This window comes from Microcebus murinus, chromosome 5 (genome assembly GCF_040939455.1).
Source record: "Microcebus murinus isolate Inina chromosome 5, M.murinus_Inina_mat1.0, whole genome shotgun sequence".
In the NCBI taxonomy this organism is placed as follows: domain Eukaryota; kingdom Metazoa; phylum Chordata; class Mammalia; order Primates; family Cheirogaleidae; genus Microcebus; species Microcebus murinus.
The window spans coordinates 93043851-93070093 of record NC_134108.1 but is presented as its reverse complement, the minus strand read 5'-3'; the positions used below and the strand labels follow the sequence as shown (position 1 = coordinate 93070093).

At 42.2% G+C, this 26243-nt stretch overlaps 1 protein-coding gene across 1 annotated transcript; it reads right to left on the bottom strand.

Annotated features, from left to right (window-relative positions):
- On the bottom strand, positions 1-26243 carry LOC105869170 (glutathione S-transferase A4-like). Its single transcript, XM_076002746.1, has 7 exons — positions 26195-26243; positions 18138-18244; positions 16065-16116; positions 12312-12444; positions 9112-9253; positions 2831-2962; positions 1-296 (listed from the first exon to the last, which is right to left on the bottom strand). The coding sequence occupies exons 2-7, from the start codon at positions 18222-18224 to the stop codon at positions 174-176; spliced, it is 669 nt and encodes a 222-aa protein (XP_075858861.1). The 5' UTR covers positions 18225-18244; positions 26195-26243; the 3' UTR covers positions 1-173.

The window sequence follows — 26243 nt, the reverse complement described above, 5'->3', positions numbered from 1 at the left end:
TGGTTTTATATTGCATTTAATCAGCGTTTGCCATTGATAGCAGCGTGGCTTTGTTCTTCTCAGACACTTAGCTCCTAGAATCTACAGCTTGCTCCTACTGTTCACCTAGATGGCATGTGCTGGTGCTGCAAGTAGAGCATGACTCTTGCCATCCTGAGTGAGGCCTGCTGCCATCAGAACTGCAGGATTTCCCTGACTACCGCAACATAGTGGCTATCCGGGGGCGGCTTCCTTTGACTCCCAGGCTGCAGGAACTTCTTAATTGTGGGGATGTTGCTGATTCTTGTTTTAAATGCCTGAAATGAAAAACAGTAAAATCAGGGCCTCAACAGCAATTACAACCTTTAAGAAAAATCAAAACTTTATCATGGGCCGGGCGCTGTGGCTCACGCCTGTAATCCTAGCACTCTGGGAGGCCCGAGGCTGGCAGATCACTCAAGGTCAGGAGTTCGAAACCAGCCTGAGCAAGAGCGAGACCCCGTCTCTACTATAAATAGAAAGAAATTAATTGACCAACTAAAAATATATATACAAAAAAAAAATTAGCAGGGCATGGTGGCGCATGCCTGCAGTCCCAGCTACTTGGGAGGCTGAGGCAGGAGGATCGCTTGAGCCCAGGAGTTTGAGGTTGCTGTGAGCTAGGCTAACCTCACAGCACTCTAGCCCTGGCAACAGAGTGAGACTTTGACTAAAAAAAAAAAGTCGTTGTCACAATTGAATAAAAACCGGGACAAAAAGAATATACACTATTTTCCATTTTGTGTAAGAAAATGAGGGGAGTAGAGGGAAGAATAAGAATACATATTCGTATTTGCTTATATTTGCATAAATGGGAGCCCTGGTAGGATACACAGGAAACCAATAAAAGCAGAGAGCTGGAAGGTGAGAGAGCAGTGGTGGGAATGAGACTTCTCAATTTATGCCCTTTTTTGATAGCTCTGATTTTTTCAAAAAGATGTGATTCTATTATACCTAACGAAAATAAAATAGCATAACATTGCATAAGACTATTTGTTGACGTGTACATATATTCATGATAATTGAAAAGAATGTCAAAAGCAAGCTACAGGCCGGGCGCGGTGGCTCACGCCTGTAATCCTAGCTCTTGGGAGGCCGAGGCGGGCGGATTGCTCAAGGTCAGGAGTTCAAAACCAGCCTGAGCAAGAGCGAGACCCCGTCTCTACTATAAATAGAAATAAATTAATTGGCCAACTGATTTATATATAAAAAATTAGCCGGGCATGGTGGCTCATGCCTGTAGTCCCAGCTACTCGGGAGGCTGAGGCAGAAGGATCGCTCGAGCCCAGGAGTTTGAGGTTGCTGTGAGCTAGGCTGACGCCACGGCACTCACTCTAGCCTGGACAACAAAGCGAGACTCTGTCTCAAAAAAAAAAAAAAAAAAAAAAGCAAGCTACAAAACAATCTCCAGTATGATCCTATTTGGGGGAAACATGTAAAATAGTAGGTCCAGAAATCTCATGCAGTAACATTTGGCTGGTGGGATTACAGGTCTTTTTTTCTTCTTCTTTTTTGTTTATATCAATGTCTAAGGTAGCTACATGAACTTGCATTTCTTTTGTAATAAGAAAAAAAAATTGCTATTCTTGAACGACAAAACCCACGGTCACCTATTAGATAAAATGTTTCTAAGGAATTGGAACAGTGTCGTGTCCCCAGTGCCTGGGACCTTGAGTGGCCTTTGGGACCCAGGGAGTAGAAGTTCCAGTCCAGAGGGGCCATTTAGTAACCAACATGAGTGACAGCCTATTTGCCAGTTTGGACAGACGTTTGCTAGAATTTGTTTTCCAGTATGAGCAAGATATATAAGTACTAAAGAAGATATTGTTCAAAGAATTAATAGATGCTTTGAAGATATTGGAGAAACTATTTGTAAGATACATGAGACTATAAATACAACAGATGAGGAAATTGGACATTACTATAAACATAGTGAGGAGATCAAAGACGGCTGTAGTAACTGGAAGCCAACATGTGATGTTTTTCATAAGCATGAAGATTACATGCAGGACCAACTTACTGTTTATCAAGAAACTATTGAAAAAGACAGGTACGGCACATACATTAATTTAAACTTATCAAGTCTATAAGTAGTATTACTAGGGCATGCTTTGTAAGAATCTCAATCGAAATACGTAGAAATTTTGTACTTTGAGGGATTATTTTTTTTTATTTCAGCATATTATGGGGTTACAGATGTTGAGGGAATTTTTAAAAAGTAAATGTAGTGTTTTGGACTCCCTGGCTACAGTTTGAGGTCTGCCAATTTGTTGTAAAGCTCTATCTACCCCTGGATATGTTTAGATATGGCCTTAGATGTAAATTATTTCTCAATTAAAAAAAAAAAAAAAAGAATTGGAACAGAGGCCAGGTGAGGTCTGGCAGTGGCAGAATCCTGTCTGAGGGCAGGGGCAACGCAACAGGAGACTGGCAGTGCCACCCAAGCAGGAGCTCTGAGCAGGGTGGGCAGCATCCAAGGGACTGACAGTGGCCTGAGTTGTCTGGTAGAAGCTGCCGAAGGAGCCAACGAAAACAGACTTGTCAGCCTTGCTTTGTCAGGGAAAAAATGCTCAAAGCCCTCAAAAGGGAAGGTACTAAATGTTCAGAATCAAAATAATCTATATTTTCTCCTTTCATGAGGTTTTATTTCCTAACAGATGCCATAGTCTACGCTAGAGAAAATAACCAAAATGAATAAAACAACTTTCAAAACCATCTTCTTAAGTTTCTTTTGAGATTGGCCTAGAAGCACATTTTGTTTCAGCCTTTGTTCATTTTCTTCCTGGGCTACGTGTGGATATTCATATACTACCTTTAGCAGAGGGAAGTCAGAAAGAACAGAGGCATCTAGTTCTTCCACCAATAAAATAGCTTCCAGCAATTGTATGTCTGCCCAACTGAATTTGTTGCCAACGAGAAAATCCTCTCCATGGTCTTTCAAAATCTACAGAAAGAAAAATAAAAAGAATATCAAATGGAAGTAAAGACTATTTTGCCTGGTTAAGCATTTACAAAAGCATGAAATCTTTTGTGCAGATCAGATTTATTGAAGAATCTTTTTTCTTTTCAAAATCTCCAATGCTGGCAAGGATAGCATGAAACCAATACTCTTGCACATGCTGTAAATTGGCATAATGTTTCTGGAAGTTTGTCAGTGACTGTTAAGCCTCCTTGGGTGGTGAAGTGCTGGCACTGGGCTTCTGTTACAAACCTGAAAGTAGTTAAGTAAAAAATGTATCCACTGGTACAGGGAGACACAAAAGCTACCATCAGCTGGAGCCTGGCTGCTATACCAGCAGTAGAAACAAGTCACCAATGAGATACCAGAAGTCCAAACCTGAGCCACATAAAAAGCTAATTTTTCACTATCCAGTGAAAAGTGAATGTTAAAAAATCTCTCAGGTGCAGCTTTGAGTAGCAGGTGCATTAAATATAGGTTTACTCCATAAATAAAGAACAGAGATAAATTCAGGCACCATGTCTCTTCCTGTGACACATACCAGAATAAAAATAAACGTTAGTGTGAACAAGAAAACGTTTAGAATTAGTGAATTCTAGAGTATCCTGGCCAAGGCAAAGATAAAAACACTTGATGGGATATGTCAAATATACGGAATGTGGCTCCTGCTGAGGACAAGCATATATCTAAAAATTACACACCCAACTCATCTATGAGACAGAGGCAATAGCCAAACGAGAAAGGAGAATTTTGAGCCACAGAGCCAAAAACAAGAGTAAACTCTGTAAAGAGTTAAAAATGTTTAAAATGTTCAAAGAAATAATGAAAAGAAAGGCATGTAGTAAAAAGGGGCATATGGATTTGAAAAAGATACAAATAAAATTTTTGAGATGAAACACACAAACATTGATGTAATAAAAAACTCAATGGAGAAACTGAAAAAACAATCAGTAATTTGGCACTAAGTAATTTGGATCTAAGGAAACCTACAGAGATAAAGAGACTGAAAATATGAAAGAGAAGTGAAGAAACATAAAAGACAGAGAAAGCTCCAACAAATGTCTAACAGGAGCCCAGAAAGACAAAATAGAATAGGAAAGAGGCAATTTTCAATGCTATTTTGTAGAGAATTTTCCAGAATAGAAAAAAAAAAAAGGAAAATCCTCAGACTGAAAAGAACAACAAGCAGATAAATAAAAACAAATCCAGAAGTAAACACATAGCATTGAAAGTATAACAGATAAAGAGAAAATCTAAAATGAGAAAAAAGTTAAATACCATACCATCAAAGGAAAAATAATCACAATAATGGCAGACTTCTAAATGGCAACAATTAAGTCCAGAAGACATTGTAATAGCTTCAAAGTGTTGGATGAAAATAATTATTAATCTATAATTCTATAACCATCTAAGTAATTGCTTTAGAGTGAAGATAAAATATATCTTATGACAAAGTCTGAAAGAGCTAACCACTCATAGACCTTTCTTGAAAGAACTAAATATATATATATATATATATATATATAAATATATATATATACACACACACACATATATATATTCTTCGTGGAGAAGGAAAAAGCACCCAGAAGACAAGCATGAGAAGCAAGGAGCAATGGTGAGCAAATAATCAGTTAGGCATGTCGATGGATCCATTATACATAAGTAGTGACAGTTAAAAAAAAAAATACTAATTAGGAGAAGCTTAAAAACAAATTGGATTTAAAATAATATTCAACAAAAACACTAAAAAGGAGAAGAAGAGAGAATTTTGGAGGAAAGTTGAGAAGGATAAAGGCTGATAGTTTAAAAAAGAAATGTTTATCTTCTGAACCATTCATTAGAAGAAAAGTTGAGAACAAAGAAAACCTGATGGATCGAATAGGATTTAGAAAGGAGGAAAGGCAAAGCAAAAGTCTTGTATTTGTAAATGGAAAACAAAATAAAATGAGAGGGGTAAATACAAATGTATTAGTAATGCAAGACATTTGCCAGTATAGCTCGAAAGCAAAGTTGATTGAAAAAAAACAAGTTGTAGAACAAACATAGTATGGTGGTAGGGCTATGCACATAAAAATATATAACATTTACATATGTAAAACATTTTAAAACAACCCAAAGCCAGGTCTTTATTTTTTAAAATAGACTGAAAGAATTTTCATCAGATTCCTGATAGTGGTTGCCTCTGGGGAAGGAGAGAGGAAGGGATATAATATTTGAGCACAGTCCAAAGGCGAATGCAACTATCTATACAGATTTGTTTTAAGGAGAAAGAAAAAGATCGTAAGCAATAAGATAAAAGTATTGACACTTGTTAGTGCCAAGTAGTAGATATATAGCAGCTCTGCTTTTGGAAATATTTTTAATACAGTTGGCCCTGGAATAATATAGGTTTGAATTGTGTGGATCCACTAATATGTGAATTTTCTTCCACCTCTGCTGCCCCTAAGACAGCAAGACCAACCCCTTCTCTTCTTCCTCCTCCTCAGCCTACTTAACATAGAGATGACAAGGATGAAGACCTTTATGATGATCCACTTTCACTTAATGAACAGGAAATATATTTTCTCTTCCTTATGATTTTCTTAATAATATTTTCTTTTTTCTAGCTTACTTTAAGAATACAGTGGATAGGCCGGGCGCAGTGGCTCACGCCTGTAATCCTAGCACTTTGGGAAGCCGAGGCGGGCGGATTGCTCAAGGTCAGGAGTTCAAAACCAGCCTGAGCGAGACCCCGTCTCTACCAAAAATAGAAAGAAATTAATTGACCAACTAAAAATATATATACAAAAAATTAGCCGGGCATGGTGGCACATGCCTGTAGTCCCAGCTACTCGGGAGGCTGAGGCAGAAGGATCGCTGAGCCCCGGAGACTGAGGTTGCTGTGAGCCAGGCTAACGCCACGGCACTCACTCTAGCCTGGGCAACAAAGCGAAACTCTGTCTCAAAAAAAAAAAAAAAAAAAAAAGAATAACTATAAATAGAAAGAAATTAATTGGTCAACTAATATATATAGAAAATTAGCCGGGCATGGTGGCGCATGCCTGTAGTCCCAGCTACTCGGGAGGCTGAGGCAGGAGGATTGCTTGAGCCCAGGAATTTGAGGTTGCTGTGAGCTAGGCTGACGCCATGGCACTCACTCTAGCCTGGTCAACAAGTGAGACTCTGTCTCAAAAAAAAAAAAAAGAATACAGTGTATAATACCTATAACATACAAAATATGTCTTAATTGCCTGTTCATGTTATCAATAGCTAAGTTTTGGGGGAGTCAAAAGTTATATTCAGATTTTTGACTGCATGGGGAGTTGGTTCCCCAATTTCTGCATTGCTCAGGGGTCAATTGTAATAGAATAACAGGTGAAATTATCTTTTGTGTAATTATAATTATCTAAAAATCTAAATAAAAACTTATTTATAGTGAAAAGACTAGAAGAAAATACAGGAAAATAATATTGCCATTTATCTTTTGGTTGTAAGGGTAATAGTAATAATTTCTTTCCACATTCTAGATTTCTGTATTATCCAATTTTTTAATAATGAGCGTCTATTTCTCATAAAATGATTTTAAAAACTCACCTTATTTTCAGAAAAAAATTTAATTTCTGAGTGCAAAAATTTGGACTTACATATTTCAAAATACATTACCTACATTATTGAGTTGAAGTAGATGATATTCTTTGATTTGGCAAAAGCAGTTTAATTATCTAGATGAATCCAAGAAGCAAGGTTTGTTTTCTGCTCAGGGTCATTATCTCCACACAGAGAAAAGAAAGCTCTACCCCTCAGCCCCAGAGAGAATGCCTTGCTCAGACCGAAAGAATATATGCTCTTGAACAGAAGGATATCAAGAAAGATGGCTTGGCATCTAAAAATAACACAAGCCCAAGTCCCAGTGACATGCCAGGGTGACACCATTTTGAAATAATTTCTAGTTCTTTAACCTCATTACACGGAAACTAGTAACTTTGCATTTGATTTCAAAACACAATCAAAATTATTCACTCCATCCTGTCTTACAGAGTAGAAGTAACGCAGTCCCCGCCAAAGACTAGACTCAAGGAGCATTTAGCATCTACTTATTTCAGAAAGAACAAATAGGAGATGAATGAATCATATAGTTCCATTTTACTAAAAGATTCTCTAGGAACATACTAGACACTAAGGTATATTTTTTAAAAAATAAAACTATTTTTTAACTCCAAGTTAATTTTTTTTTTTTGAGACAGAGTCTCACTTTGTTGCCCTGACTAGAGTGCCATGGCGTCAGCCTAGCTCACAGCAACCTCAAACTCCTGGGCTCAAGAGATCCTCCTGCCTCAGCCTCCTGAGTAGCTGGGACTACAGGCACGCGCCACCATACCCAGATAATTTTTTCTATATATTTTTAGTTGGCCAATTAATTTCTTTCTATTTTTAGTAGTGACGGGGTCTTGCTCTTACTTCAAACTCCTGACCTTGAGCGATCCTCCTGCCTCAGCCTCCCAGAGTGCTAGGATTACAGGCATGAGCCACCGCGCCCGGCCAAAGTTAGATATTATTAATAATAGAATAGTTTATAAGTGAGTGTTCTGAATGATCCAAAATCTGTTTAAGGAGGGTTGGATAGGCAAGAATGCACCACTCAAGGTGCCACGCTTCACTGCTATTTTTAAATTTAAAAATATTATAAAAAAAAGAATAAGAGATTTGAAAGTAATTAACATACAACAAATGTGTTTAAATTCATGACAATAAATTGTATCATATTAACACACTTAAAGGACAAAAACAATAATAATAAACAACTCATTGCTCTCCTTTGAAAACACTAGGTAACTAACTCACTTTTTTTAAGTGAGTTAAAAAGAAAAAAAATAGATTAAAAAAAAAAAAAAAGAAAATAGAGCATTTATCCTACTTTCTTTCATATCCCAGAGTAGCCAAATATATTATGATGGGTAAATTCTTTTTATAGAAAATGTTCCAGCTAATAATTAAAGAGAGACTGACAGGATTGGATGCAAAATGTCAACATTTTGCATCTGCTAATAAATCAGCATATCTAGGCATGACATTGGTCATCAATTGCATGAACATCCTAAGAGCGACAATCAGAGAATTTGTGTTTCCTGACGACCTGCACAGCACCACCTATAAAGCAATCTGGCCAAAATAATAGGGCCTGGCCGTAATCAAGCTTCTGCTTCTAACTTCCAATTTATGAGAAATCTAGAAACAAAGGAATATGTCACAATGAGTAAAATCCACACTATGAGAAACTCTACAAAACAAATGCAAGAGGAAAAAAGGAGAGAAAGAGAGGAAATGGGGACCTTACAGATTTTAAAAAGGACTAAGAAATGCATTGATCAATTACAATTAATGAAGTTGAGTTTGATCTTGATTTAAATAAATAATTTAAAAATGTTTGGGGAAGTACCAGATTAGGCCACACACTGACTTCAAAATCTGCAGTATGATAAAGCACACTGAATAACAGTACAACGCAAATATTCATTGTGCTTATTTTAAAGGAAAAGTATTTCAACAACACGCACATTGTTGGATCAATAGGAACTTGCTTATGTAATGCTCTGGGTACTGACAGAATTCTTCATTATAGGGTAGTCAATAATAAGTCATTCTTTCCCAGGGCTAAGACTGAGGATATATATACCACAAAATTCTTTTGACAGTAAAACCTTATACTAATAAGTCTTCCTTATCATTTCCCATGCTGTCCTCGGGGTTTGGAACTTCCCTAGATGTACTATGAATGGGGACATTTGCCCTTAGTATTTACTTCAAAATTACTTCAGAAAAGTTGTCATTTTAAGAGACTTTGTCTTTTGATTGAGGCATGATTAACCTCTAATATTGGACCTAATAAAGTATCCATACCACAGCGAATTCAAGGTGGTGACACTTTTGGGCTGACGGCTTATTTTTAAAATCAGAACAGAAATGCTGTATACCCTCATTGCACTTGATTCATTCCAATACTGTTTTATTGGAGGCTCCATAATTTTCCTTGTTATTTGTTCTGGAATCCTTATTACAGTTTTGATTCAAAAGCAAGAAAGCTTTTCAGATATCCACTCTTGAAATATTCTCAGCAAGAGGAAATGTAGAAGCCCTGGACCCCTGTAGCCTACCTTTTCAAAGACGGGAAAGTACCGGGTTTTAGCACTCTTCACGGCGGAAGCGATGGTCTCCTCTTTTTCCGCAGGGGGCTTGAATGCACCCACCGCCACCATCATCATCAGGTCCAGGGTGCCATCCGTGTACATGTCGATCCTGACAAAACACCATTTGGCTTTCATTCCGAGAGGAATTTTCTAGTATAGGGTTCCCTCATCCGACACTTCTGTGGTATAAATAGATGTTGGGCAAATGATTTTTGAATGTCCCCCTGAAGCTTCTGCTCTCATGAATGACTTTTTTTTTTTTTTTCTGAGACAGAGTCTCACTCTGTTGCCCAGGTTTGAGAGTGCCGTGGCGTCGGCCTAGCTCACAGCAACCTCAAACTCCTGGGCTCAACCAATCCTCCTGCCTCAGCCTCCCGAGTAGCTGGGACTACAGTCATGCGCCACCATGCCCGGCTAATTTTTTCTATATATTTTTAGTTGGCCAATTAATTTCTTTATATATATATATATATATATTTTTTTTTTTTTGAGACAGAGTCTCGCTTTGTTGTCCAGGCTAGAGTGAGTGCCGTGGCGTCAGCCTAGCTCACAGCAACCTCAAACTCCTGGGCTCGAGTGATCCTTCTGCCTCAGCCTCCCGAGTAGCTGGGACTACAGGCATGCGCCACCATGCCCGGCTAATTTTTTTTTTTTAATATATATATCAGTTGGCCAATTAATTTCTTTCTATTTATAGTAGAGACGGGGTCTCGCTCTTGCTCAGGCTGGTTTTGAACTCCTGACCTTGAGCAATCCGCCCGCCTCGGCCTCCCAAGAGCTAGGATTACAGGTGTGAGCCACAGCGCCCGGCCAATTTCTTTATATTTTTTTAGTAGAGACGGGGTCTCGGTCTTGCTCAGGCTGGTTTTGAACTCCTAAACTTGAGCAATCCGCCAGCCTCGGGCCTCCCAGAGTGCTAGGATTACAGGCGTGAGCCACCTCGCCCGGCCTCTCATGAATGATTTTTGATGCCAGAACCAGCTAATTGACTGGGATATAGTAGGGTCTCTGGAAATTTTTAGGAATACAAGGATGTATGAAAGGACTAATGAATGCCTCTAAGTTGAAATCTGCTATCAACAAATAATTGGATTATTACGGCTTTAAAATCTGAAGTCAATGAAGTTTACCAAAAATGCAAAACTATTAGTACTAAAACCTTTTCAGGTACTTAGAAAAGATATGTAATTTAACAGGTGTTCCATTGACCTGGCAACTGAGAAAGAAAAGTTTAATTTCCTAGTCGGGTCAGACAAACAGCTCTATTTCATTCCTTTTATAGTTTTCCTTTCAATGACAAACACTAAAAAAAAAAAAAAAAAAAAAAAAGGAAAGAAAAGGGTTATTAAAAATACGAATAATGGCACAGTGGCTCATGCCTGTAGTCTCAGCTACTGAGGAGGCTGAAGCAGGAGGATCCCTTGAGTCCAAGAGCTCAAATCCAGCCTGGGCAATATAGCAAGATCCTCCATTTCTGGCCGGGCACAGTGGCTCACGCCTGTAATCCTAGCACTCTGGGAGGCCAAGGCGGGCGGATTGCTTGAGGTCAGGAGTTCAAAACCAGCCTGAGCAAGAGCGAGACCCCGTCTCTACTATAAATAGAAATTAATTGGCCAACTAAATATATATAGAAAAAATTAGCTGAGCATGGTGGCTCATGCCTGCAGTCCCAGCTACTCGGGAGGCTGAGGCAGCAGGATTGCTTGAGCCCAGGAGTTTGAGGTTGCTGTGAGCTAGGCTGACACCACAGCACTCACTCTAGCCTGGGCAACAAAGCGAGACTCCGTCTTAAAAAAAATCCTCCATTTCTAAAAGCAAATGAACAAAAACTCCCTACGTTACTGCAGTCATATACAGATTGTAAAAATCAATATAATCCAACTTGAAAAATTAATGATTAAAAGAAACACAAAGGATTATTTTGCACAATGACAACCATTAGGGGGGAAAAAACCTAATAATGGTAGATATATTACTATTATTTGCTGGTATATTCATACTGTGCTAGTTATCTCAGGAGGCTGAGACAGGAGGATCACTTGAGCCTAGGAGTTTAAGTCCAGTCTGGGAAAGAGAGTGAGACCCTGTCTCTAAAAAAAAATGTAAAAAAGAAGAAGAAACTCTCATTGTCCTAGCTGAATTACAAGTCATTTTTCTTTCATGTTAAATTGTCACCTAGCCCATTTGCTTTACTCTATATGCCTAACCAAGAGAAAAAGAATATTAATAATACTATCTATAGCTTAGGACACATATTTTAGAAAAAAACATGGAGATTTTAAAAACTGATTTAAAAAATATGCATCAAAAGAATAAGGAACAGACTGCTTTTGCACATCAGTACTTATTTGCATTGTCACAAAAGGATTTTATTCACACATTGTTTGACATTGCTTCTCTTGTAGTGTACAGATGCAAAAAAATGGCCACAAAGCTTCACCTTCTGGTATTTGTGAAGAGACTTGGAAGCTCCTTCCATCAACCCATTGGGGCCTATTTCCCACGCTAAGTCTGTGACTTGCGTTGACTAGTGGAATGAGGCAAAATGAGGAGGTACCAGTTCTGAGTCCAGAACTTAAGAGGCCTGTGTGCTTTCACCCTCACTCTTAGCACCCTGCCCGGCTGCCATGAGGACAAGCTCAGGATAAGAGAACGAGAGGCACATGGCCCATTCGTCCCCCAACAGATAGTCAGCCAACACCCAAAGCCAGAGCTGCCTGGCTCACTTCAGACAGATGAGTGAGCCCAGCTGAGATAAGGCAAGCCTGGTGCCATGGATCTGCTGATTTAAGTCATGTGTTTCAAGGTGGAATGTTATACAGCATCATTTATATTAAGTAGATCACTGATGCAATGCTCCATATTTGTTTGATTGGTCAGTCATTTCCATCTTCATGTAGAATAGGTCATTTTCTGAGAACATATCTGGTTGGGAGTGCTCCATGCAGCATTCACTGCACTATTAGTAGACACAAAAAGGGGAGGAGTGGAGTATTTATTCAGAATTCTGCACAAGGCATGCCAGGTCTGGCAAGACATCTCCCCTTTGTTCCACTTGTCTTCTCCTCTCAGTCCAGGCTGAAAGGTTACGCCTGAACCAGTTTCAGCTGGGGCAGGACAGCAGAAGCTTGGACAGGGACCAAGTGATGGCATGAATGCTACGGTACCTAACTCTCTCCTTCAGGTCCTTCCCATACAAGTTGTACTTGGCCGCAAGGTAGCTGAGGATGGCTCTAGTCTGTGTCAGCTCCATTCCATCAATTTCAACCAAAGGCACTTGGCCGAAAAGCAGGCGTCCATCTGCAGTTTGAGCAAAGAGAGGTTAAGATACTCTTTTTCAGTGGTTGCAGTAAGTCTACAGGATGGTTCACATCTGTTTATAATTCCTCTGAGTGATTTTTAGTTTTTATCCCAAGTGATGAGTTAAAGACCCCAATTGTTGAGGAACTGTCTTCCATTTGCTTAAAATTTGAGATCTGTTCGGCAGTTTCATGCATTTTGTGTATTGGTTAATCATGATTATTTAAGACTTTATTATATTTACTTTATTTATTTACTATAACTGTGCTTCTGGTTCTCAAAGTTTACAGTCTATAAGAATCACCTGAAGTGGGTAAAGGGTTGGCCTTGCAAAAACAGCAGGAAATGGGAGGCCGAGGCGGGCGGATCACTAAAGATCAGGAGTTCAAAACCAGCCTGAGCAAGAGCAAGACCCCTGTCTCTACTAAAAATAGAAAGAAATTAATTGGCCAACTAAAAATATATAGGAAAAATTAGCCGGGCATGGTGGCGCATGCCTGTAGGCCCAGCTACTCGGGAGGCTGAGGCAGGAGGATTGGTTGAGCCCAGGAGTGTGAGGTTGCTGTGAGCTAGGCTGACACCATGGCACTCTAGCCCAGGCAACAGAGTGAGACTCTGTCTCAAAATAAATAAATAAATAATAATTTAAAAAACAACAACAGGAAAATACCTAATCCCACATAGGAAAATAGCTAATCCTCCAATTTCCCCAGTCACGGTTAAAGATCAATCCTATGAGTTCTCTCACTAGCAGGCACCTTGCAGGAGTTCTGCTTTGTGCAACTTCTGAAGAAAGCTGAATGGACGGACAAGAGATGTAAATCTCTGTCCTGCAAAATTGTTTTTTGAGAATCTGCTTTTACAGAGTTCCCGAGTAAACAGCAGCAGCCTCAACCGTATCTCCAGGACACAGTTGCATCTCCTGGAAAGGCGGGAAGCCAAGTTTTGGACTTTGACATCCTGGAAGTTTTTGTTGTCTACCTGCTGCTGCTTTTGTTATCAACTGACAGCCATCACTATTTTTTACCTCTCTTTGTCCCCCTTAAAATCATCGAGCCACTTGGCCTCACTGCTGGCATCTCCCTTCTCTTTCTTTGGGATGCCACGACATCCTCCCTGCTCTCTGTCCACCCCCCTTCTCTCTCTCTCTCTCTCTCTCTCTCTCTCTCTCTCTCTCATTCTCTCTGTCCTTCTAAATGATAGAATAAATTTTACTTACATATCTTAACCTCTGTGTGAGAAATCTTTCTCCACCCACGCCGTGGGCACCCGCTGAGCCTTTCCACCCTAACAGTGGGGCATTGTTAAAAGGAGCTGCCCCACTCCCCAGACACTCTGACTCAGAGGGGGAGGCTGGGAGGCTGCGTCCTTTGAAAAGCACAGCAGCTGTGGGTATGCATGGCAGCAGGACGGGCGTGACAGCAAGAAGCCAGGCACACCTAGGTTCAAATGTGAGCTTTAGCCCTTTCCAGCCACGTGACTTTGAGCAAATTACTTATCTGAGTTTCATCTTCTTTTGCCTAGAATAGCAATAATTTCTATCTAGCAGGATTATGAAAAGATGAAGTGAGATAAGTAAAACACTGTCAGCAATCAACGTTCAGTAAAGGCAAGTTCTCTTTGTTGCAAGTGACTCTGCCTAAATAAATAATACATTTAGAGATATATTACAAATGGTGCTCTTTTCGTGGGATCTTGAAGAAATAAATAGCTTTTAAATTTCCCTCACTGTCTGCACGCTGTGGAGAATAAGGACTTTTACCCAGAAGAGGAACTAGACTTCACTAGCGTTATCGGCAAGCCCACAGTTAACTTCCCCAACTTCTAACACTGTTCCCACTTTGAGAGGCAGTAGAAGGTAGTGGGAGCAGCACCTCCCCAGGTTTTCCAGAGAGCCAGTGTGCCTGGCTAGCTAGATGAGTTTAGCCCACTTTGTGCTTTTTTTTTTGGAGACAGGGTCTCCCTCTGTTGCCCGGGCTAGAGTGCCAGTTTAGGCCACTTTTAACTAACTGAGCTTATTTTCTGAGCTGTGATGGGATCTGTAATGTCCTGCCTGGCTTACCCAGTTTCTCTGAGCAGAAATAAGCCCATGTTTACAACCATGCCTTGGAAACACCAGGATTAGTTTTTGCAGAGGCTGCAAGACCTCTATTTCCTAAAGGAATTTCTACATTCATTCAATATTCAACAAGCATCTAAAAGCCAGAGACTGCTGCTGCGTGGGAGAGACACACATGTCAATTAGAAATGACGCCTGCTTCTAGGAGTGGCCAGTCTTCTTCAGAGGGATGTAAACATCTTAGATCCAGACTGCAGGGAAGGATCGTAATACCATCGAGTTCAATTCCCTCATCTTATAGACAAGCCACTGCAGAGGCCAAGGGAGGTGAGCGTGATTTGCCCAAATGCACGCGTCAGGGCACAGCTAAGCCGACAGAAGTGGGCCTCCTGACTCCCAGTCCAGTGCTCTCTCTGCTGCCCCTCTCTGCCTCCTGTCTTTGTTTGGGTACCAGCAATGCCCAGGAGGGCGGCCCAAGCACAATAGCAGCATCCCAGCCTCAGGGAGTGCTGGGGGATTTCACAGGCTGTCAGGGAGTGCTCCCTGCCGGAGTGCTCACTTATTCCATCTGTATAATAGGTATAAAGCCCTACTGTGTACCAGGGACTGTCCTCGTTTGGGTGGAACAGGGCAGAAATAAAAAGGAAGAGGAGCTTCAGAGGGATGCCAGATAATAAAGTCCCTGCACAAGAACTGGGGAAGGGGTAACCTGATCCCCCCCCCACTCAAGAAGATCTTCTGGCTCACTGCAAGCAGGAATTATTTTTATTTCACGGTAAGGACTCAGAGATGCAGAGAAGATAAAGGCCTTGCTCAAAGTCATGCAGTTGGTAGGTGACAGTTCTGCTGACTACTAGCTCAATGTCCTTCTTGAAAACAATTTGTGCTGATTTCATGATTGTTTATCCCCAGCAACAATGCGGACAGCAAGGTTTCTTTAGATAGGAAAAATAATGCTACAGCTGTTAGAAATTTAAGTACTAGTATTTTTTCTCAGTGTGAAAAATTTTTCTAGAGAATTATAACGATTGAGGACTTCTTTTCGGATCAGAATCTAATCGAATTCGGATATTTTCCATAGTCTTGAGTCTACATTGTGACCTGGTAAAATGCTTTCTCTTAGTCTGTTGAAACCACCAAGAAAGAGTGGATGTGAACCATAAGAACTTAGAACATATTTTAGGTCAGATTCACCCTCCTGCTTGTCCCCTTCCCTCCAACCCACTGGATCATTATTTAATAATTCTTAAAATAATCTTTGGTGGGAGGGGGAGTATTGAACCAATGAGCACTGGTCAACCCATGTGATCATATTAACTGAGGCCACCACCATAACCTGTGTGGGAAGTGTTTGGAAAGGTTAAGGAGACAGTGCAGAAGGCAAAATCAGCCGTGTGTCAGGGACACAATAAACAGTAGTGTCAGCAGTCATGCTCTGTGGTTGCCTTTTCTAACACTTGCCGTTCTAGAACTCTGTGTCCTATATCAAAACAAGTTCATACTCCCAGAAACAAGTTTCTATTTTTCTAATAAGATAACATTGAAATAAATCTGGACTCACCCTTCTGCAACTTTTCATATTGTTCTCTCGTTTCTAAAAATTCTTCTTCAAACTAGACAAAGGAGAGAGGCATTATTATAACTTTAAATTCAGAGAGAGAGAAAGAGAGAGAGAGAGGCCGGGTGTGGTGGCTCATGCCTGTACTCCTAGCACTCTGGGAGGCCGAGGTGGGCGGATCTTTTGAGCCCAGGAGTTTGAGGTTGCTGTGAGCTAGGCTGACGCCACAGCACTCTAGCCAGGGCAACAACAGAGTGAGACTCTGTCTTGAAAAGAGAGAGAGGGAGAGAAAGAGAGAAATGCTTATAGTATAAAATGCTCAATGGCTTCCAGAATAAAACTTTAAAAGGAACCACAAATCTGTCAACCACCACACAGCTGAAAATTCTGGCAGCGTGTTAAGTGTGGATTGGCTTAGATTGGCATGGCACTGGTAGCACTTTCTGGTTCTTGTCTACTTGAAAAATATCCCCAAGCCCTCAGTCCTGTTTTTTCCTTTCCTTCACCTTAGTACTTCCCTCCTTCCAAACTCTTGTTGAAGGAAAGGAAAATTACCAGGTAGACAATACTTATTATGGGATGGGGGGTGGATGGGGGGGTGGGATGGGTAGTTAAGTAGAACTTTGCTGTAATAGAGCTAAGGCTTGCAAGAGGATGTAGCTAACTGCCAACTTGGGGCTTCTGTAAACCAGCTTGCTTGCTGTGCTAGCCCAAGGGGTATAAAACCCCCAGCTAAGAGAGTTTGGGGCTGCTCTCCCTCCTTGCATGAAGTGGTGACACCCCCTGTGCAGGAATTAATAAAATTTGGCTAATTAGATCTTGGTGTCCGAGTCCCCTTGATCGGCTGGTTTGTAACATTGTCCTTTCTACAACTTCCCCAGTGATTTCTCTTCTTCCCTTTCCTCTCTCTTCTTTCTTCTCCTTCTCTGTGTCATTCTCCCTCCATATTGGGACAGATTTGGTGCTCATATATTCAAAGAAAGGGATCTGAAGATCATTACTCAAGTGAGGGTATCATAATTTATTGATGGCGTTTCTAAAGCTTTTGTGAGAAAGAGTGATATTTTTAGTCCCCCAAATCTTGAGATGGGGGTGTGGTAGGGTGAGTGGTGTAGAGGAGGAGTCCCTAAAGAAAGAGAAAAACGAAGATGATAATGAGTCCTGGCTCTAGAAGAGATGGCATTTACATAGGGAAGAGGGGCTGGGCATGGTGGCTCACGCCTGTAATCCTAGCACTCTGGGAAGCCGAGGCAGGTGGATGGCTCAAGGTCAGGAGTTCGAAACCAGCCCGAGCAAGAGCAAGACCCCATCTCTACTATAAATAGAAAGAAATTAATTGGCCAACTAATATATATAGAAAAAATTAGCCGGGCATGGTGGCTACATGCCTGTAGTCCCAGCTACTGGGGAGGCTGAGGCAGGAGGATCTCTTGAGCCCAGGAGTTTGAGGTTGCTGTGAGCTAGGCTGATGCACAGCACTCTAGCCTGGGCAACAGAGTGAGACTCTGTCTCAAAAAAACAAACAAACAAAAACAAACAGGGAAGAGGAAGCCCACCCCTGCATAAAACAAAGCAATTCCAAGGCACTTAGGCAAATCTATGGAAAAGTCAGTGAGGAGGGAACTCAGAGTTGAGGAACAACGATCCTATGGGGCAGAGCTTTCAGGGGACTGTTCAGGAGGGGACCAGACTATAGTTAGTCCTACGGTTCCAGCTGGCAGCTACACGTGTCACACAGCTGTGCGGTGCTGAGGTGGAGCTGAAAACACTGCAGACATTTAGCCGGGCCCAATGCAGACAGTGAGGCAGCTGTGGGTCTCCTCTCTCTTCTTTGTCTTGTGAGCCACCAAGATCTCTTGAGCCCTTAGGAAGTTTCCAGAACCCCTCCCCAGCCTCCTAACTCTTCCCTAACCGCCCACCTGCCCAGAGCTATGCTGCATCTCTCATCTCTTACAAAGGAAGACAGCTGGAAAGGAAAGGAGTGGGTGCAGCCTGAGGCGCCATCCTGAAGTTTGAAGGGGACCACCTCAGTCCCATCCAAATTACCCTCCTTCCTTCTCCCAGTCAGGAACGAACCTCCACTCCAGCCGCGGCCAGCAGCCAGCGGACGGACTCCATCCTGCCCCTGCCACGAAAGTAGTGGAGCTTGGGTTTGGCTGCCATGACTCCTGGCTTGGGGTTCTCTGTAGGGCAAAATAAAAAAAAACAACAAACACTTTTAAACAACAGACTCACGCACACCATATGCTGTGTCTCCGTGGATAGCCATTCTAAAACAGGTCAAACAAAACTGTTCTTTAGGGATGCATACACAGGAGGCAAAACTATGAAGAAAAGCAAGAAAATAATTATCACAGAAGGAGGACAAAGGTCCCTTCTAGTGAGGAGAATGTGGTTGCGAATGGGTGACAGCACTCGAAGTTTCTGGGGTGCCAGCAATGTTCTGTTTCTTGAGCAGAATTGGTGGTTTTTATAATTAGTTTTTAAATTGCACATAAATGTGCTTGTGCCCTACTCTATAAATGTTCTAGCTCACAATGTGAGGAAAAAGAAAGAAGAAACGAATACTATCAAGAGATATCAAGGTATTCTGTAGATTCGAGAGACTGCCTCTGGTATTTTAAGAGAAGAACCAGAAGTTAATGAAATGGTTTCATGAATGCCCCTGCCAAAGAAAATCTTTCCTAACAGCAGCAAGGAGGCAGGTCTGTTTGGATGAAATGTTCCGTGGGAACTGGGGGTTCTGATTTCTGTCACAAGACTTCCCTGGGCCCTGGCACAAACTCAGACGCAGGCCTACATAGGACCAGTCCCCAACGGGCTGGCTCACCTTGGACCCAACTCACTACACCCCTGTCTGCCTTTATATCCTCATCCGTAATTAGCAAGAATTATAGTAGGTGATCTGCAGGCTTTTAAAGGAGAGTGTAGTGACAGTGTAAACACACCTAATAGCACTTTCTACCTCGTTGCAAGAGCCACTACACTATTCTGTTAGTGACCCTGCCTGTTTCACAGGATTGTCGAGAAGATGAAATGAGATAAAATAAAGGCAAAGTGCTTTGAAAACAGTAAAGCTCTAGAGCAACTTAGAGGATCATTAGTTCTCCTTTTCTCACCTTTGACTCTCCCACCCCTCTGCAACAATGGACGCTTCCAGGTAGTAGCAAAAACACCAACTTGCGGGCACAGTGCATGTGGCACTGTGGCTCAGAGGGTGCTCGGGGGTCTCGGGGCAGCACATGTGTTGGGAGGCTGTGTGCCCTCAGCTGCCCAAGGGAGCACTCTCCACGGTCCTCAGCCTGGTTAGCTGCCAGAGTGCCAAATCTCGTGCCTCAGCTGGGATTTGACTAGAGCGGGGGTCCTCAAACATTTTAAACAGGGGGCCAGTTCACTGTCCCTCAGACCGTTGGAGGGCTGTTGGAGAGTGCGGCGCACATTCCACACATGCGCACTGTGGGTCCGGGACAAGTCGGCTGCTAAGCAGGACAGGCAGCGGCGGCAAAAACACCCGGCAGGGCCGGATAAATGTCCTCGGCAGGTCGCATGTGGCCCACGGGCCGTAGTTTGAGGACGCCTGGACTAGAGGATGCTGCCTGGGCTAGCACAACTCACAGGAAAGTCAAAAACCAGAATATCAGTAATATCTCAGTTTACGGTGAGAAATTTAGCTGTAAAAAATCCCATCAAGTGTTTGTGTGCTCCTTAAATCCCTGGCTCTGGCCAACCGGTCACCCCACCTGGTCAGACCGTCTTGGCCCTGGCTCCATCAGGATGGCTCTCAGGATGGATGATGGATAGACTGAACTGGGGGGTATCCAAAAAGCCTCAGCAGGACTCTAGTCCCCACCTGAGCTCCTTGCAGGAGGAGCTGTTCCTTCTAGAATAGCTGATGATAGAGAAAGGGCCCCATACCTTGTACAGTCTCACACCCAGCCAAGAACCACCTGCTCTCCTTGGGTACACTGGAAGGCAGAGACCCTGTCATATTCCTTCCATCCCCTACAGAACCACCCAGCGTTGTCCCAAGCTGTGCAATATCTACTGTTGACACTGTTGGTTGATGTAGCACTTGGAGATACCAGTTTCTAAACTTGACAACATTCCTGTGTTCAATCTTTCATTCATTTTTTTTTAACATCAAACATTTATTGAGCACCTACTATGGATAAGGCACTAGGTTTGGAACTCCAGGCACACTGAGATGAATAAGATGTAGTTCCTGACATCAAAAACATCCAGACTACTAGGAGTTAAGTCAGAATGAAGTAAGTGTCTAATAAAAGTACGATATGGTTTTACAGGGATTGAACAGAGCCTTACTGAATGAGTACACAGCTGGCCTTTGAAAAACAAGGGTTTGCACTATGCTGGTCCACTTATACGCAAATTGTTTTCAACCAAATGCCGACTGAAAGTACAGTATTGGTGGGATAAGAAACCTGCTTAAAACAAATGGTGGTAGTGTTCAGCAGGGATTCGGGTGGAGGGGGGAGACCCATATCTTAGGGTTGTGGCGAGCATTGTGTGTGGGGGAAGGGAATACCTCTAACCCTTCTTAGGGAGAGGCAAAGATATACAATGCAACCAAAATGTCAAAAAAAACCTACAACTTTTATCAGGTGGTGGGAAGGTGGGAGGGGGAGGAGGGGAAGGGTGTACACTTAGATAATGGGTGCGGTGTACACCACCTGGGGGTTGGACACGCTTGATGTTCTGACACGGTGGCGGGGAGGGGTGGCAGGGGCAATATATGTAACCCTAACAATATTTGTACCCCCATAATAAAATAAAATAAAAGGAAAAAAAAAAAGAAACCTGCTTAAACCTTCATATACTCAGGTTCTGCAGGGCCGACTTCAGGACTTGAGTATGCTCGGATTTTTTGTATGCACAGGGGTGTCATAGAACCAATCTCCAGCACATACCTACCAAGGGACAACTGTATATAAATATAAATGTTTGTCTGATCCTTCCGGCCCTCCCTACCCCATGGCATTATATGTTAAGCACCTAAACCAGGTCCTCTAATCCTTTTTCCTTGACCTCTAATGAATTTCAGCAAAGATTAGGATAAACCACAGCTTAGTAGTACAGAAGACCAGATTTGTTTATGCTTCAAAAAGTAAACCCGATTGTTCTCATTGTTTAAAAGCACATTGTCAAAGCTTAAAAGAGCAGGTGCAATGGAAATAGGCATTCCATCTGTGGGAAATGAAGAAGCAGGGAACAAAGGAGCAGTGCTTTGTGGATTCCACCCAAAATGCAAACACCCAGGACCCGAGAAGTCGAACCAGTCGAGCATGTACACTTAAGCCCATTCCTTCATCTCTGGTTTTTCCTGACATTGGCCAACAAGTTGTGTCCTGAATTGAACAAACCTGGTTCACAATGTTATTTTTTATTTTTTTATTTTTGAGACAGAGTCTCACTCTGTTGCCCAGGCTAGAGTGCCGTGGCATCAGCCTAGCTCACAGCAACCTCGAACTCCTGGGCTCAAAAGATCCTCCTGCCTCAGCCTCCCAAGTAGCTGGGACTACAGGCATGCGCCACCATGCCCGGCTAATTTTTTCTGTATATATTTCTGGTTGTCCAGCCAATTTCTTTCTATTTTTAGTAGAGATGGGGTCTTGCACTTGCTCAGGCAGGTCTCAAACTCCTGAGCTCAAGCAGTCCTCCTGCCTCAGCCTCCCAGAGTGCTAGAAACCTGGTTCACTATGTAGGCTCCTCAAATAGGTCTTATGACACTGGAAATTGAGCCCATCTCTCAGGGCTTGCAAACTTCACCTGTGTGCATCTTCGCCTGAGATGAGCTGGCAGTGGGAGGCACTCCCCATCCAGAGCCCTGGGGACTCGTCTTAGGTGGGCTGTGTGGAAAGTGGGGGTGATGGCGTGACAGCCTTTGGATAGTTGGAGTGTGGTCCTTTGGTAAAAAAAAAAAAAAAAAAAAAAAAGGCCCAAAATCTTTTATTTATTTATTTATTTTTGTTGTTTTATTTTTTTTATTTATTATTTTTTTCTTTTTTTTAAATACATTTTAGCGTATTATAGGGGTCCAAAATCTTTTAGAAAATGTGAAAGAACACATTTACCCTAACACATTACTCCGAGTTAGCCCCTGGGTGCTGGAAAAAAGACCCAGTTTCAAATCTCAGCTCTGCCTCTCAGTTGAGCAAGTTTCTTAACCTCTCCAAGTCTCAGTTTCTCATTTGTACAATGAGGCTGACGGTGCTTAATTCGTTCGGTTGGCCATGAGGTTGAAATAAGATTATAAGTGCAAACTGTTGACTCAAAAACTACCACACACACACACACCCCTCTCTAGATTGTGGCAACATCCACATGTGAGAAAAGCCACCAAACCTTCTTCTGATGGGGGTAGACAGGATTCTCCAGAAGTGTGATTTTTGGACCAGCTGCAGTGGCTTCTGGGAGCCTGCTACGTGGGAAATGCAGAACCTGTGTGTTTTTTGTTTTTGTTTTTTTTTGAGGCAGAGTCTCACTTTCTTGCCCAGGCTAGAGTGAGTGCCGTGGCATCAGCCTGGCTCACAGCAACCTCAGTCTCCTGGGCTCAGGGATCCTCCTGCCTCAGCCTCCCGAGTAGCTGGGACTACAGGCATGCGCCACCATGCCCGGCTAATTTTTTGTATATGTATTTTTAGTTGGTCAATTAATTTCTTTCCATTTTTGGTAGAGACGGGGGTCTCGCTCAGGCTGGTTTCGAACCCCTGACCTCGAGCAATCTGCCCGCGTCGGCCTCCCAGAGTGCTAGGATTGCAGGCGTGAGCCACCGTGCCTGGCCCAAGAGCCTGTGTTTTTTTTTTTTTTTTGAGACAGAGTCTCGCTTTGTTGCCCAGGCTAGAGTGAGTGCCGTGCCGTCAGCCTAGCTCACAGCAACCTCAAACTCCTGGGCTGGAGTGATCCTTCTGCCTCAGCCTCCCGGGTAGCTGGGACTACAGGCATGCGCCACCATGCCCGGCTAATTTTTTATATATATCAGTTGGCCAATTAATTTCTTTCTATTTATAGTAGAGACGGGGTCTCGCTCTTGCTCAGGCTGGTTTTGAACTCCTGACCTTGAGCAATCCGCCCGCCTCGGCCTCCCAAGAGCTAGGATTACAGGCGTGAGCCACAGCGCCCGGCCAAGAGCCTGTGTTTTTAACACGCTCCCCAGGTGATTCACATGGGTATGAACATAACATCTGAGAAGCTGGGTCTAGAGTGAAAACCAGCCAACGTGGACCTGGGCCCCAGCGGGCAGTCCTGGGTTGTTCTTCCCTGCTGGGCAGGTGTACGTCGTAGGACGTGATGTTTAATAACATCATGGGTGATACATGGTAAAGTGCTGGAGTCGAACGTGGAAACCTTGGAAAAGGCAGCCAATCCTACCGGCAATTTTAACAGTCATTCTGGACAATAACTGAGACTATGTTAACAGTCCTTCTGAGAAACTGAGACATGTTTTTCTCAATTATTTAAATAGATAAAAGTAGGCTTTTTAGTGAATTATCTGGATAATAAAAATTATAAGGGGCTAATTTAAGAGATTGCCAGATTTAGCAGATATTTTGGGCCAGAATATGAGATGTCGATTCTAAATGTATTGTCCATAGAAATATCCTTCACATTTACTTTGGCTTCTCTAATGGGTCAGAATGGCCTATCTTTGTTACAACCAGCTGATAGGAGTTTGTCACTGGAACTAAAAACTCTCCTGGGCCGGGCGTAGTGGCTCATGACTGTAATCCTAGCATTCTGGGAGGCCAAGACGGGCGGATTGCTTGAGGTCAGGAGTTCAAAACCAGCCTGAGCAAGAGCGAGACCCCGTCTCTACTATAAATAGAAAGAAATTAATTGGCCAACTAATATATATAGAAAAAATTAGCCGGGCATGGTGGTGCATGCCTGTAGTCCCAGCTACTCGGGAGGCTGAGGCAGTAGGATTGCTTGAGCCCAGGAGTTTGAGGTTGCTGTGAGCTAGGCTGATGCCACGGCACTCACTCTAGCCTGGGCAACAAAGCGAGACTCTGTCTCAAAAAACAAAACAAAACAAAACAAAAAACTCTTTTGTATAACACTGAATTTAAGTTTGCTACTTTAGAAAGATGTTGAATCATTTTAGCTTTAAGTATATAATGCAACAGAGAAAAAATAGTTTAAAGTCAGAAGATAGCAGTATCAACACAAACAAGGTTTTTGGTACAGCCTTAAAGTATAACTTTATTATAGCTTCAGTATAACTTAAAAGTTATAGTGATTGTAACTTATTTCTATTTTATTAACATATGACATGATGGCAAAAGACTTAATTAATTGGATTTGACAAGTTACCAGCCAACATGGTCTCCTATATGGAACCAACCCCTTATAAAAGATCTTAAGTATTTATATGGTATTTTTACTACACAAACAAGCAAACTATATTTCTCTGGGAGAAAGAGTTGATCACTTATGTAGTAATATGATGAGGAAGGTACATCTATTCCAAGCTCATATGCTATGCATCTTCTCCAGAGAGCCCTATATTTCATTTTTAGAAACTAGATTTTCTTTCAGTTAGGGTCTAATGGATTGATTCATGCTCCCCAAACTCACAAGAGGTTGATTTATTTCCCCAAGGTTACAAACTTACTTAGACAAAAATATATATATATCTCTGAACCAAGAAAGAGACTTCTATCTACCTAGGTTTTAAAGGCTGCTTGGAGAATAAACAAAGCATGCCAGCACATGACCCACTGCTCTTGAAGGGTTGGGGCAAGTCCTAGAAAAATTCGTTAAGTGTCAGAGCTTGACTCAGAGAAGCCCTGCTTCTCAACTTGGCATAGTTCCCTGGAAATGGTCCCGGAGAAAGACCTCCGTGTTGGATCGTTTGGATTAAATCTCCCAAATGTACATGGAGTAGATGCTTAGATGCAGGAAGAGTTAGTGTACTCATTAAGCACCATGGCACGAGGTGGCTGGAGCCTATATCCTTTTTCACTGAATACAAAAATATCTGAGATTTGCCTGAAGAGGAAGAAATGTAATGGCTTAAAGATTAGTAAATGTTTTTAAATGCTACTAAGCATGTTATATCAACCAATCAACTGAAATGCCACTTAACTCTTACCTACTTGTTTTTGAAATTACATGTAATGCGTTATAGGGGTGTGGGAACATTTTAACATGTCTGATATTATGAACATTATACATAGGCAATGAAAGTCTTCAAGAGGCCTTGTCTGTGGCTCACGCCTGTAATCCTAGCTCTTGGGAGGCCGAGGCGGGCGGATTGCTCAAGGTCAGGAGTTCAAAACCAGCCTGAGCAAGAGCGAGACCCTGTCTCTACTATAAATAGAAAGAAATTAATTGGCCAACTGATATATATATATATAAAAAAATTAGCCGGGCATGGTGGCGCATGCCTGTAGTCCCAGCTACTCGGGAGGCTGAGACAGAAGGATCGCTCGAGCCCAGGAGTTTGAGGTTGCTGTGAGCTAGGCTGACGCCACGGCAATCACTCTAGCCTGGACAACAAAGCGAGACTCTGTCTCAAAAAAAAAAAAAAAAAAAAAAAAACAAACAAAAAAAAAGAGGCCTTGTCTAGATGTACATTTGCTAGCTCCTTTGCATTTATATATCTGCAGAAAAAAATATCTGTTCCTGGGCCGGGTGCGGTGGCTCACGCCTGTAATCCTAGCTCTCTGGGAGGCCGAGGCGGGCGGATTGCTCGAGGTCAGGAGTTCGAGACCAGCCTGAGCAAGAGCGAGACCCCGTCTCTACTATAAATAGAAAGAAATTAATTGGCCAACTAATATAGAAAAAAAAATTAGCCGGGCATGGTGGCACATGCCTGTAGTCCCAGCTACTCGGGAGGCTGAGACAGGAGGATCGCTTGAGCCCAGGAGTTTGAGGTTGCTGTGAGCTAGGCTGATGCCACGGCACTCACTCTAGCCTGAGCAACAAAGTGAGACTCTGTCTCAAAAAAATAAATAAATATCTGTTCCTTTTGTTTGGTATAGGCAAACTGTGAAATAATAAGCATTAACCACAAAGTTAAAACAGTTGCTCACTATAAACTGCACATTTGGCAGCAAAATATTTTATCTATCTAAACAACCCCAAGAAGAGCAAATAACTTCACCACTCACCTTATCTCTTCTAGGCTCCTGTCCCAGGGCGCTGCAGGGAGCGGGATTA

What these genes read in the sequence shown, in the direction of transcription:
- LOC105869170 (XM_076002746.1), bottom strand. Translation starts at nt 18,224, where the DNA reads ATGGCAGCCAAACCCAAGCTCCACTACTTTCGTGGCAGGGGCAGGATG. An exon ending in ATATGAAAAGTTGCAGAAGG is followed by an intron (nt 12,445 to 16,064) that starts GTGAGTCCAGAT and finishes CTCAAACTGCAG; the next exon opens with ATGGACGCCTGCTTTTCGGC. An exon ending in GACCTGAAGGAGAGAGTTAG is followed by an intron (nt 9,254 to 12,311) that starts GTACCGTAGCAT and finishes GTGTTTTGTCAG; the next exon opens with GATCGACATGTACACGGATG.